Here is a 13228-nt window from a genome sequence, read left to right on the forward strand (position 1 = left end):
CCCATCTCCCTGCTCGGCTTCCTGGCAGCTCCCACCCAAGCAGCACCGGGGTCCAGTGCCAGATCTGGCTGGGGACACGGAGCACCGCCAGCCCTGGCAGCACATGGCTGCTTTCCCGGAAGGCAGCGGCCTCCGCACCGGCGGCTTTGGGGAGAGGTTTGGAGCAGCTCCTGCTCCCCCGACTCAGCAGGCATGCATGTGCTGCTGTGTACAGGCAGTCTGCAGCCACGCTTCCTCCGCATGCCTGGAATAGCTGGGATTTTTCAGTGTCTGACCCAAAACACTGAGCTGGGGAGGGCGGGTGGCAGTGGGACAGGCAGCTGGACAGGCAGCGGGCAGCCCTGGCTGCGAAGTGCCTGCCTGGCTCTGCTGGCTGCTGCCGCCGAAGGGCCAAGCCATGGTCCTCAGGCTGAGCTCCATCTCCTTGCACAGGGGATGCCGGACGCACAGCAGGGTCCCGGGGGACTGGCCCTGAGCTCATCAGCATGCAGGGCGGTGCAGGCAGGCAATGGCACGTCTGCCCGGCAGAGGCCAGGGAGCCACAGCGGGGAGATGCTTTCCCCATGTGCCTCTGCCCAGCAGCAGCTCAGGGAGATGTGGGCAGACGTGGGCAGACATGGGCAGATACGGCTTCACTGGAGCCGCTGTTCTGTCTCCAGTGGGGTTGGTGCCAGCCTGGTTCCCCCTGCAGCCAAAGGTCCCACATTGGTGTCCCACGGCTGGGTGGGGATGAGCAGACCTGCACTGATGGGCGGGGGTGGGGGGGGGGGGGTGTCCTGTACCCACTGTTTCACAGATGTTCAAACTCACTCAAATTCACTTAAAATGCATGTTGGGGAGGCTGGGAGCTGCTCTCGCCTTCCTGGAATCCTGCTTCAAAGCAAACCTGCCTGGCGCTGGAGCCTGGCAACACATGAAAGGCTGCCGGACCCACGCCGGCTGCGGCACAGACCGGGGATGGATGCCTGATGGCATAGAGCTGGGAGCGCAGCTAAAAATAACCCATCCTCCTTCACAGGGCTATTTTTAGCTTCTCTGCAGCTATAATTATCTGCCCTTGGCGTCGGGGTTCGGGGAAGCTGCTGGCACTGTGGCCTGGGGCTGCAGGGACGTGGCTGGGGTGGCGCATGGATGGATGCGGATCCAACCAGCCCTACAGGGGTTTGGCACCAGCAGAAGTGTGCAGGTGGCACCAGGGTGCACCGGCACCATGCAGCCCTGGGCACGTCCCACCATCCCTGGGGACCCAGGCAAGGGAGAGCCCCACTCTGACCGCAGGGATGCGGCGGGGCTCGGGGCCACCCACACCCCACCACAGGGAATCCCTGCGTGTCCCCCAGCCTCCACCACCTGCCCCCGCTACAGTGGGGGGATCCCGGGCCGTTCCTTTCCCCAGTGTGACGCAGGGACACCCACGACGCACTGGGACTGTGACCGTGACGCCACGGGGTGGCTTCCTGCTCTAGCATCCGGCCACCGTGTGCCATGACACGAGTCCTTGTGGTGGGAGGGGAGTGGGGACCCCACAACCCATCAATCACCAGAGACCACTCTGGTTCCGTGCCTCAGTTTCCCCAGTTTACAGCAGAGCCCCTCTCCAGAGCCTGTTTCCAGAGCGCAGGGATGGGGCCAGCCCTGCTGTCTGCCGCGAGCAGCCACCCAGACCAGACTCATAAATCAGCAGCTGTGGTCTCCCCACGCACTGGGCTCAGACGGAGCAGGATCTGGCCTGGCCCTGTCTGGCCGCAGCCGCCCCACAGCCAGGAAGGGCCCCTCCCCCCAAAAAACCCCACTGCTAAGCCCCCTGTTGCATGCACGTGTTTGTGCATGCATGCACATGCATAGCCCTCCCCTCCATGCATGGATGTGCAGGAGCCCAGTGTTCCGGGGGGGTGGGGGGTGGGGGGGTGTTTGCGCGCAGATGCATTTGGGTCCCTGGGGGTTACATCCACGCCCCCTCAGATCACCGGGACCTTGCACTCACAAACATGCACACAGTGGCTTCCTCTCCTCTTCCAGGGGGACCACTGTCCCCAAATCAGGGATGGGGACACACACACAGAGATCCAGCCCCCACCTTGACATCAACCCCAGCCCCACCAGGGGCAGGGGTCACCCCTTTCCCATGGAAACCGGGGCACATGCCAGGATGGAAAAGTACTGGTTGGCTTCAGGTGCATCCCAGAGCAGCCACGACACTCACCCTTGAGGGCACATGCATGTGGGTGCCGTGTGCCTCCAGGTGTGTGTACATGCTTGTGTTTTTTGCTTGCATGCGTCTAAGTCAGGTTCTTGGAGTGGGGGGTGGGGTAGCTGTCTCACACAGGGTGCATGACCAGGACCCATCCTGCACACCCGGGCTGGATGAGGCCCCGCTGCAAACACACAGACACACACTCCCCCCTGCCCCCGGGGTCTATTTATCGCCCAGCACTAATGCTCACGGCGTCGGGCTGGCCCTGGCCGGCTCCCCACACTGCTGGCACACTGGAACCTTGTGCCAAGGAAAGGTGTGTGGCCGCCAGCCCTGCTCCAGGGCCCCACTGCCATGGTGATGTGGGGGTGGGGGGGTGGCCATGGTGAGGATGCCAGTGGCCTTGGTGTCTGCGGTAGCCAGGATGCTGGGGTGGGGGTCACAGTGGTGGGGGGGGCACAGCTTTCACCAGAGAAGCTGAATCAGCCCAGGACCCCCCGTTCCCAGCCCTGGGGCCTCTCTCCCTGGCACCCCTTGCCACGGTGCTGGCAGGTGGCCGGGGGCGGGGGTCCGGCCATATGTGACCCCGCCAGCGCTGAATCAGCACACCCACCCCCCCCACCCCCCCCAGACTCCACAGCTGCACTCGGTGTCTGGGCCGGCTCTGGCCGGGTGGAAAGTGTGGCTCAGCGTCCAGCCGGGATCCCCACCGCCCCCATGCTCTGCCAGAACTGTGGTGAGTCAGGCTGGCCCGGGGACACCACCGAGACTGGGAGGGGGCCAGGGGGGCTGGGCAGCCCTGGCTGGGGGCTGCAAGGGGGGGAGCTGTGGGTACACAGGGAGGGGGTCCCATTGCCCCCTGGCTGTCTGGGGGGTTGTCTGGGGGGGGGGTGGGGGTGTGTGCGCGCGCGTGTCTGGGGGTTCCTGGGTAGTGGGGGGGGTCCTCTCCTGCCTGTGACCCACTGCAGGATCAGGCCCCTGGGGTGCAACACGCTGCCATCTGGGGGGGGGCAGGGGGTGTCTGTGTCTATGGAGCAGGTAGGGACAATGGGGGGGGTGGGGTGGGTGTGTGTGTGGCATCTGTGTGCATGCATGTGCATGATCCAGCACATGTGTGGGCGGTTCCATGTGTGGTCTGGGGTGGGCTGTGGTTGGGGCTGCACTGTGGGTGTCCTGCCCTACCGGGGTGGGGGGCCCTGGGGGGGGTGTGTGTGTGCAGGGCGCCGTGGGGCTGGCTGTGCTGCTAGGGGCTGCAGAGGGAAGTGCAGGGGGACGCAGGGGCTGCCACCCCTCCCAACCCCCCCCCACCCCAGGGCTGTGACTCAGCCTGGCCTGATGTACTCATCACACAGGTAGCTGCATGGCACAGGCATGGTGCGTCCTCCCTGGTGACACCAGGGACAGGAATGGCAGCACTGATCCCAGGTCAGGGTCACCAGGGCCTTGTGACCTGCTGCCTCACCAGTGAAATGAGTTTCAGGCAGGCTCAGCCTGCCCTCCAGCCCTTTCTCTCCTGCCTTTCCCTGGGTGCTCCCAGGGACCAACCCTGATGGGTGCCCCTGAGCTGGCGCTGCCTGTGCTATGCCATGCCGTGCCGTGCTGTACTGTGCCATGCCAGGCCCCTTGCCAGCAGCCCAGAGCACAGGATGAGCTGCAGCTGCATCCCTTGCTGCTGCCCCCAGGCTCACCTGGAGCACCTCACGCTGTTCCCCACCAGGGATGCTCAAAAGTGGGGGTCCCCATTCCCACCAAACCTCCACCCTCTGGAGCCAGACTCAGGGCTCAGGCTCTCCCTTTCCCAAATTGAGTTGTGGGAGGAATGACTCGGCCTTTCCGTAGATGGGGGAACTGAGGCACAGGAGGATTGAGCTGCCAGGAGCATGGTCAGGTGAAGAAGGCTCAGGGCTGTGACTCACCCCACAGCTTCCCAGGGCAGTGCTGTCCCTCTGTATCCCTCCCTCAGATTCCCCCACTTTAGTGAGTACAGCCTGGGGGCGCTGATGGCTGCAGGCAGAACTCACCCTCCCCATGGGGCTGGCTTCTGTCCCCCTGCCGGGGACCAGGGCCCCATCCTGCCCCCACTAAAGCAGCCCCTGGCTCCAAGCTGAGACCTGCCAGCTCATTGCAGGCATGGCTGGGCAGACCTGGTGGGCCAGGTTGGGTGGTCCTTTGCCATGTGTCCCCCCTGGCTGTGGGGTGAGGGGGCATGGTTTGGGGCACCCAGCCCAACTCCATGCATGGGGGGGTTATTGCCCCCACCAAGGCCCTACCTGGTCCCCTGGGACCTCCAGGCTACATCACAGGGGCACACGCTCCCACAGGCCCGGGGATGGCTCCAGCCTGTGACACTGCAGGTGGGAGGGAGGCTGGGGGCTGGGACCAGTCACGAGTGCCTCAGTGGCCTCAGCTGGAGCTGTCACACTCATGCCACTGTCCCTCCGTGCCTCAGTTTCCTCCTGCAGTCAAAGGAGGACACAGGGCATGTCCCCAAGATATGCATTACCCTGGGACAGCCACCATGTCCCCAGCAGATGGGACAGTCACCTCGTCCCCAGGCAGGATGGACATGGTGTCCCAGCCAGGTGGGATTGTCCTCCAGCTCCGTCCCAGCAGCCATGGGGCTGGCAGAGAGCCCAGTCCTTGGCCAGTCCTGGTGCCCCAGCAGGATGGGGTGTCCCTGGCCACATGGCTGGGCTGGGGCAGGGACTGTCACCCTGGCATGATACTGGTGCACACAGCATGGTGCCTGGGGATGTCACATGTGCATGCTTGTCTGTGTATGCGTGCATGTGTGTGCCTGTGGAACTGGGGCAAGAATGAGCATGGGTGAACTCAGGTTGGGGAGTGCTCTGACACACTGATGCCAGGATGCTCAGAGCAGGGCTTGCAGCTCCTGTACTGCACCGGGGCCCAGCAGGCACATGCGTGTGCATATGCATGCACATGCATGTGTGCACATCCCCATGCCCAGGCAGGATGGCTCCTGCCCCAAAGAGGGGCTCTGGAGACCTCTCAGGGTCCCCACTACCCATGGAGGGGGGAAACCCCATGCCCTCCCACCCCCCCACCCGCAGGTCGCTGCTTCAGTTTCCCCTGAGCCTTTTGGCTGCAGCACTCCACTCTCCATGTCCCCACATCCAGGCGCCCACCTTGAGGGGGAGGGGTGTGTGTGTGGGGGTGTTTGTGGGAGAAGAACCCAGGAGTCCAGGCAGCCTTCTCTGGGGGTGGGGGGGGGTGTTCACAGCTGCCCACAGTTTGTGGAGGTGTGAGGAAGATTTATCTGCACAGGTGGGGTGTCCTGCCCCACAGCTGGGGGAGGAAAGGGCCAGTCAGAGCAGCCCCCCCCCCCCCCCCCCAAGCCATGGGTGAGTCCTGGCAGGGGAAATTCTGGAAGCAGACAGGCTGGGGGCAGTGGGTTTCCTGGCCCCGGCAGGGCTCAGCCCACAGGTGGGTGGGAGGTCCCAGATCCCATGGCAAGGCAGCCAGAGGGAAGCTGCAGTTTCTGCAGAGAGGGGTGCATGTGCTGGATCCCTAAACCCCAGGTCAGCCCTCACCCACCGGGAGTGGGGGCAGGAACCCTGGGTGGGCTGTGCCTTGCTTTCCATCGGGGCAGGCATGGGCTCCCAGCCCCACCGTTGCAGCCATCAGGTTTTTTTCAATGGACAGACTCTTTTTCAGAGAAGTGTGTGTGGGAGTGCATGTGTGTGTGTTCCTCCTCCCCCAGGCAGCCTGGGGGGGCCATGCATGGGTGAGAAATGCTCCAGCCAATGCTCCCCCCAATCTATTATCTGCAGAGCCCCAGGAAGAGGTGGGGAGCACAGCTGAGGGGGCCGCCTCCCCACTCAAACTGCCCCCAGGAGCAGCTGATCCTGCTCCCCGTGGGAACAGCTCCAGCAGAGCAGAGGAAGGCAGACAAACATGATTTTAGATATTTTATTGCAAATAACTATTTTTTCCTTAAATCAGTACAAGAATAGACTCTGGAATAAATTCAGATCAGGGTCTCCCAGTGACTCGAGTGCAAAAACTGGTGTCGCAGGTCCATCACTGCAGACAGTAATGTATCCCTTGGAAAAAGCAGTTCCTTTGCAAAAAAATCCATCACTGCACAGTCCTTGCCTCTGTCAAGTCGCAAATGCCAAAAAAGAAAACAAAACAGTCCATCTCCTCCCCACACTCCGCCGTGCCCGTCCCGGGGCTCCTTGGCACGGTCCCACAGTCCCCGTGGCCAAGCACAGCTCCTCAGCATGGCTCTGGCGTGCTCCAGCCAGCATCCCGCCGGGCTGCCGGCACAGCACGGCCACTGCTCAACTCCTTCCCATGCCCACTGGTGTGGCCGGGCTGCTCCTTTCTCCTCTCCGGTTAAAAAGAAAAAATAAAATCGGTGGGTTTTTTGGTTTGTATTTTTTAACTGGCCATGTCTCCTCTCCTGCCTTTTCCTGCCATTTTATTTTTTTCTCCTCCTCCAGGTACAGAGCCAGGCATGGGCTGGACCAGCTCAGCGCTCCTGCAGACAGACATATGGCACCCACTGGTTCTTGTCACGGCTCTCAGCGCAGTAACTGGCCACCTCCGCCAACCCTTGGCTCTTCCAGGCATCTGTGTGTGGATTCTGGGGAGCAGAACCATGAGGTTAGTGCCACCATCGCCCCAACACAGGGCCCTGAGTCCCCCATCCCCCTCCCACCCCTGGCATGGTGCCCAACATGAATCAGGGGACTGCCGGTGTGTGGCCGTGCATCACAGTTGCACTCACCGTGACTAAGAGGCAGTGGAGGTCACGGGACTCAGCACCTGGCTCAGGCTCACCCAGGATGGTGGCCAGGCGCTGCATGCCTGAGACGCGTAGGATGTGGATGTCGTTGTCACAGCAGAAAGCCTGGATAAGGGTGAAGTGGATCTGCAGGGCGATGTCACCTTCGTCCTCCTCGTCGGTGGCCAACACACACAGCACCACGCTGTCAGGGTCCCTGTGGGTGCACATGGCATTGGGGGGGGATGGGAACCAGAGCACCTCTGCATGGCACAGCTCCCCACCCTGGCAGTGTCACCCTGCATCACTGGGGCCACCTCTCTGCATATAGGGAAGGGATGGGGAACAGAACCCCCTGCACTGGTGCTGCTCCAAGGAGCCCCCCCGCCCCAGACCCTTTGGAAAGGGCCAACCCTGTGCTAACCCCAATCCTAGATACATCCCCCCACTCCCCCATGCGAACTGTGCTGGTGCTGCCCGCCCGCCCCCCCCCAGACAGACACCCACCGCACCCTCTGTGCCAGCCGCGCATCCCCCAGACCCCCCCGGGACACTCACACGTTCATCAGCTTGGCAGACTCGTAGACCCCCACCGTGAGCCGGTCCTGCCGCTGCGCCGCCACCAGCACCCGCTCCACCGCCTCGCTCACCGCCTGCATTCTGCGGGAGGAGGACAAGGCAGCCGGTAAACAACGGCGGCGACAGCAACGACCCCCCCACAGCAAACTCTCCCTCCTCCAGCCCCGGGTCTACCGCACTTACTTGCTGCTATCGCAAGGCACCAGCTCCTCCAGGGTCATGGTGCAATTGTAATCCGGGGCGGATGCCCAGGGGCCGCGGGCTCCGCGGAGGGAAAGCAAACCCCAAGAACGATAATCCCGAGTAGCGGCGGTGCTGTCACGATGCTCCTCGCCCCTGAGCGCAGCTGCAGCGTGATGCGATCAGTTTCCGTCGCGCCCGGCGCCGCCTTTTTATAGCCTTCCGCGGAGGGGCGGGGCGTCGCCCGGCGGCCCCGCTTCGTCTATTGGCTGGCCCGGTACAAAGCGATGGGCAGGCGCCGCGGGGATTGGACGCCGCCGGCGGGTCCCACGTGGGGATGAGCCGGTGCGGCGGGGGCGCGCGCGGGGAAACCCCCGCCCAGAAACTGCCCCGCCCCGGGGCCGTGCGGGGACCGGGGGCAGCACGGAGGGGGGGGTGTCCTGGCACCGGGGGTATGTGTCCTGGCACCGCCTGGGGGGGGGGGGTGTCCCTGCACCTGGGAGGGGTCCTGGCACCGGGGGGGTCTGACCGTGTACCGAGGTCTGCACTGCACCGGGGGTCTGTCAGTGCACCGGGGGTCGGTCCGTGCACCGCGGTGGGGGTTTGTCCGCGCACCGTGGGTTCGGTGGGGGCAGCGGGGCTCTGCCCATTGGTCGGGGGCTGTACCGGGGGGGGGAGCTCGATCCGTGCGGCGGGACTTGTAACGGGGAGGTCGGTGCACTCAAAGCCGGGCAACGGGGACCCGGCGGGCCGGGGCCGGGCCGGGCTCCGGGGCTGAGCCGTGCGGCGGCTGCCACCTGCCGGGAATGCCCGGGCTCGCCCCGCGCCCTTGCACGCTCAGCGTGCTGCTCACACGCTCACACCGCCCACCCACGGTGATGCCGCCCCCCCACGCGTGTACACGCGGGCTTTGCACGTTGTGTCCCCCCTCGGTCGCCCCGTCTCGGTCCCCGTGTCCCGCTGCGTGTCCCTGGGGCCTTGGGGTGTGTGTGGGTGCCCACCCGCTGGGCCCGCCGTGCCTCAGTTTCCCCTTAAACTGTCCGTGTGTCCCGTGTCCCCGACGCCGCCATGTGCCCGCCGGGGCCGTGCCCTGCCCGCGGCGGGGCTGGCACCGTGTGCGTGTCCCCACATGTCCCCGTCCCCGCTGAGAACCCCCATATCCCCGCGCCGCCGAGCACCGCCGCAACTCGTTGCACCGCTGGCCGCGCTCCCCATCTCGCACACTGCCCCCTCAGCAGGGGGCGGAAGAGGCAGCGACGGCGCTCTGCCCGCCCGCTCTCTATCCCACCCGCACTGCCCTCTGGGAAGTGTAGTAGTGACAAATGACTACATTACCCAGAGGGCGCTGCGCGGGCGGCTGGGGGTGGGGCCGGGGGTTGCAGGCGGGGCGCGGGGCCACGTGCGGGGGGTGGTGCCGCCCGCACCGGCTCATGGCCGAGAGCGCCCCGGGGCCGTGGGTGGGCATCAGTTGGGGGAGCCGGCACCGAGCTGCAGCGGGGCTGGGGGGTCTGGGCGGTCTGGACTAGTGCGGCTCGGGGGGGGACCAGACCGGCGGTGGTAGGAGGTCTCTAAGCTCCGGTCCGGCCGGTGTCCAGGGTGGGAACGGGATGCCTCTACCGGTGCCTGTGCCCCTATCCCGCTCCGTGACGCCGCCTTTGCTGCCCGCAGGGTCCCGACCGCGCCGGCTCCGACGCGGGGCTCCCCGCTCCGGCGGGCGGCCCGTCCTGGGGGAAGGCGGCGATCCCAGGGGCGGCCCCGCTCCGCTCCCCCCTCACGTCCTTCCCCCAGGATGCTCCGGATGAGGGGTCGGACGGCGGCTCCGAGACCTCCACCTCGAGCGTAACCCCCAGCGAGGAGGAGGGAGGCCACCAGGTGAGCAAGCGGCGTCCCCGAGCCCCGTGGGATTTGGGGTCCACGCTGTCTCTCCGTGACACACCCCACCCCCGTGTCCTCGCAGTGGGAGGTGGGCGACGCCTGCATCACCGCCTGGGCGGGGGACGGGCTGCTGTACCCCGCCCGCCTGCGGGCGCTGGACCCCGCCACCGGCACCTGCCTGGTGGAGTTCGACGGCTACGGTAACACTGAAGAGCGGGTGCTGGCCGATCTCCTGCCCCCCGGACCTGGACCCTGGGGTGGGAGCAACACCCCAGGGGGCGAGGGTCCCCATGCAGAGTCCCACCAGCTGAGCACCCCCTCGTCGTGGGAGCTGCCCCCAGGTGTGAGGAGGAGGAAGGGCAAGCAGGGGTCCTGCTCCCCCTGGTCCCCTGAAGTAAGTACCTGCCACCCCCCTGGTGTTAGGGCACCCCATGCCCCCCCATCTCTCCCTGAGGGCCTGGGGGTGCTGTTGGCAGGTGATGCCCCCACTGTGGCCCTTGGCCCTACTGCACTCTTTGTGGGAAGAAGAGGAGGAGGAGGATGCCTTGACTGCGATGCTGATGGCCTGGTACATGAGCGGGTACCACACCGGCTTCTACATGGTACAGCAGGGTGCAAGGGGCAAATGGGATGGGTAGGGGAAAGAGAGCCCCCCTCCATGACTCCCCAATCCTCTCTGCCCCAGGGCCTCCAGGAAGGCCGGGTGGAGGCTGCCAAGCTCCCCCTGAGGCAGGGCCACACGTACAAGAAGCTCCTACACAGCTAGGAGGGCAGGTAGGTTTGGGGACACTCTGGTGCTGGGACCTTCCTCCTGTCCCCATGCTCCCTAGCAGGACCCTGCTCTTGCATCACCACCCTGCTGGGGGCGGGGCTCAGGGGTACCTGGGAGGGAACCCATAGGGATACTGCAGACCTGGGGGACCCCATGGAGATGCTGGGGGAGTTGATGTGGCTGTGGGGGACAGGGCTGGGCGGCTGGGATAACCATCATCCCTTCCCTGCTGCTCAACTGTGTCTACTTCCCTCTAGCTGGATCTGCCAGGCATTGCCGTGCTCCTGCCCTCCCCTCGCTTGCAGAGGGGGCAGCTCCCCCCCGGGGGGGTCCTGGTGTAAAAATATAGACGCTTAGCTATAAGAAAACTTATATTAACTAGAAAGCTGCTTAAGGCCTAGAACTGTTTTAAAGCCTATAATCGTGGGAAAGGGGTTTGTAATCAAGGTAACAGGTACTGAAGCTAACTGACCATGGCAACGTACAATGCTGCTACGTTCCTTGTACAGTCCCTACCCAACCAGACAATAGGCCCGGGAATATTAATCTTAGGAAGTAAGTTGTAATGGACAAGTGTATCCACAGCGAGGATACTGCGCATGCCTGCAAGAAGAGGGTCACCCAGCGAACACGGGTGCGAGATCACTGACGACCACCAGAGACCCCTGAGGGCCACCAACTCAAATCACTGAGCATGCGTGATGGGGAGGAGAATATGGAAATGGATTCCAAGAAATGATTATCGTAGGACTGCCTTTTCTCGGAAAAATAATGAATATGTATATTTTGATTCTATATAACCTGTATGTTGGTGATCACCTGGCATGCACGTTTGGGGGAGCTATTCCCCCCGTGCATCCAGCGCTGCAATAAAGCAAACCTAGGGTAACTCACGTCTGGTAGACTTTTTCTTTAACAGATGGCGACCCAGATGGGACCCTAGGATGCAAGAGGAAGAAGCACCAGTTAATTCTCTGGACAAACCCGTGACCAACGCTCGTTGCCGGCAAAATAGGTGAGTTCACCTAAGAGACTTGGCCACGGGTGTTTCCAGACGATACTGGGAGTACTCTTGTGTTTAAACTTGCTAAAAGATTTGGTAAGAGGAAAAGAAGTAAGAAATGGGACATACACCCAGCGTTGAAGGGGGGGGGGGGGGCGCCCCTTGCTGAGGTTTTGGAAAATTGGAATAAGGTTTACGGGGCACAGATTTTGCAAAAGACAAGACTGATTGTGTTGTGTCAGGAGGAATGGCCATTCCTAACTCGCACTCGAGGGGGAGGACCCATGGATATTTGGCCTCCCAAAGGAACTTTTAAGCCCCATAAGTTAAAGTTTTCAAGGACTATTTTAGAAGATACTGCAAGTCAAAATATTGATTATTGGTATATTTGGTATGATTGGTCTTGTCAAAGACGTAAGCCATCTAAACCACGGGTAAGCCCACTTCCCTCTGCCCGCTGAGGCCGAGGAAACTGACCTTCCCCAAGCAGGGATGTTTCCCGTGAAATTGGATTACATCCCAAATCCCAGAGCAGGACCAGGAGCTCCTCCTGAAGTTCCTGCAGTGACTGCTGTGATGCGCCACGAACCTTGGAAACAAGGTGATTTGATTATGTGGCAAAGCAAAAATGCCAAGATTAAGAGATGATGCAGAAAAATGTGCGCAAATGCTATCTGGAGTAGTCACTGATTATACACCTAATTGGCGTGACATGAAAACTTTGTTGCGAGAACTAGTCCAGATGGATGAGCGAGATAAAATTGTTCAAAAGGACCGAGAAATTGCTCAGAGGGGTCAAGGATTAAATCCCTGGCCCACTGAGGACCCTAATTGGACTTTAGCCACAACCGATGGAACGCAAGCTTATCGGGCAGCCATCGGACAATTATTGGAGGCCATACGGCAATGTGGCGAAAGCGTTACAAATTGGACAAAGGTCCTTGAATGCAGACAAAAACCTGATGAACACCCCAGCGCTTATTGGCTCAGATTGAAAACTACCTTGTTGAAATACGGGGGAATGACTAGAGAAAATTTTCAAGAACCATTGGCTAGTAGTGTATTTGTGGAGCAGTCTTCTCCTGATATAAATAAGTATTTTAAAAAGCACATGCCTGGGTGGCAAGGGGAAACTAAGATACTGAGTATTGCTGCATTTGTTTTTGATGGTAGAGATGAAGCAAAACAAAAGAGAGCGAGAACGAGAGAAATAAACAGGAAAGAAAACGAGCGCGACAGGAAAAAGAGAGAGAAATTAGTTTGTTGGCTGCAGCAATTACACAGAATTATCAATCAAGAGGAAGGGGCAGAGGAATTTCAAGGGGAACGCCAAGAGGAAGGGGATGTGGGGGAAGGGCTCCCTTTCTTTCTTCTCTTCACCAATCTAATCCTAATCGTTTAGAGTGTTTTTATTGTGGGAATATAGGCCATATCCAGCGAGAGTGCCCACTCCGCCCAGTAAGTGCTGGACGAGGCTCAAATCCACCATAGCCACCGCGCCCTCACTCACAATAGAAAATTAATGAGCTGAATTCCATGCTTACCGAAGGACTGCGAAAATGTCGAATGAAGGAGTGAAGGTAAATGAGTATGGACAAATTACTGCGAAGGTAAACGGACTTTTTGTTGAATTTTTAGTAGACACAGGAGCAACTTTGTCCCTTTTGAATTATGTACTCCCACAAACATTGATTTCTAAAGAGAAGGTACTTATAAGAGGGGTTGTCGGACAAGAAATAAAATATATTTCAACCCCACTTCCAATTATCATTGCAGAGAAAATGGTATGGGGAAGATTTGTGATAGCTCCAAATTCACCTGTGTCTTTGCTAGGACGTGATCTTTTGCAGGAATTTGGTACTGAAATACTCC

General features: G+C 61.3%; 2 protein-coding genes across 3 annotated transcripts; one reads left to right on the plus strand and one right to left on the minus strand.

Moving 5' to 3' along the window:
• Nucleotides 1-6113: 6113 nt before the first annotated feature.
• On the minus strand, nt 6114-7874 carry GADD45B (growth arrest and DNA damage inducible beta). Its single transcript, XM_075776512.1, has 4 exons — nt 7710-7874; nt 7506-7607; nt 6951-7164; nt 6114-6806 (listed from the first exon to the last, which is right to left on the minus strand). Exons 1-4 carry the CDS (start codon nt 7745-7747, stop codon nt 6693-6695), a joined length of 468 nt encoding a protein of 155 aa, XP_075632627.1. The 5' UTR covers nt 7748-7874; the 3' UTR covers nt 6114-6692.
• A 1238-nt stretch (nt 7875-9112) lies between these two features.
• Nucleotides 9113-10689, plus strand: LOC104642710 (survival motor neuron protein 1-like). 2 transcript variants are annotated; one of them, XM_075776379.1, is made up of 6 exons: nt 9113-9163; nt 9375-9578; nt 9664-9975; nt 10058-10183; nt 10267-10355; nt 10611-10689. In XM_075776379.1, exons 1-5 carry the CDS (start codon nt 9137-9139, stop codon nt 10345-10347), a joined length of 750 nt encoding a protein of 249 aa, XP_075632494.1. In that variant the 5' UTR covers nt 9113-9136; the 3' UTR covers nt 10348-10355; nt 10611-10689. The 2 variants fall into 2 exon arrangements, 1 of the variants encoding a protein (XP_075632494.1); XR_012838973.1 differs by lacking the exons at nt 9113-9163; nt 9664-9975; nt 10267-10355; nt 10611-10689 and having other exon boundaries at nt 9198-9578; nt 10058-10184.
• Nucleotides 10690-13228: the final 2539 nt, after the last annotated feature.

Source organism: Balearica regulorum, chromosome 26 (assembly GCF_011004875.1).
Source record: "Balearica regulorum gibbericeps isolate bBalReg1 chromosome 26, bBalReg1.pri, whole genome shotgun sequence".
Classification (NCBI taxonomy): domain Eukaryota; kingdom Metazoa; phylum Chordata; class Aves; order Gruiformes; family Gruidae; genus Balearica; species Balearica regulorum.

Bases quoted from the DNA above. Each gene is read 5' to 3' on its own strand.
- LOC104642710 (XM_075776379.1), top strand. From the start codon at position 9,137: ATGGCCGAGAGCGCCCCGGGGCCGTGG. The intron at 9,164-9,374 runs GTGGGCATCAGT...TGCTGCCCGCAG, and splicing joins AGAGCGCCCCGGGGCCGTGG to GGTCCCGACCGCGCCGGCTC. The intron at 9,579-9,663 runs GTGAGCAAGCGG...GTGTCCTCGCAG, and splicing joins AGGAGGAGGGAGGCCACCAG to TGGGAGGTGGGCGACGCCTG.
- GADD45B (XM_075776512.1), bottom strand. From the start codon at position 7,747: ATGACCCTGGAGGAGCTGGTGCCTTGCGATAGCAGCAA. The intron at 7,608-7,709 runs GTAAGTGCGGTA...CTCCTCCCGCAG, and splicing joins GTGCCTTGCGATAGCAGCAA to AATGCAGGCGGTGAGCGAGG. The intron at 6,807-6,950 runs GTGAGTGCAACT...TCTGCTCCCCAG, and splicing joins TCCACTGCCTCTTAGTCACG to AATCCACACACAGATGCCTG.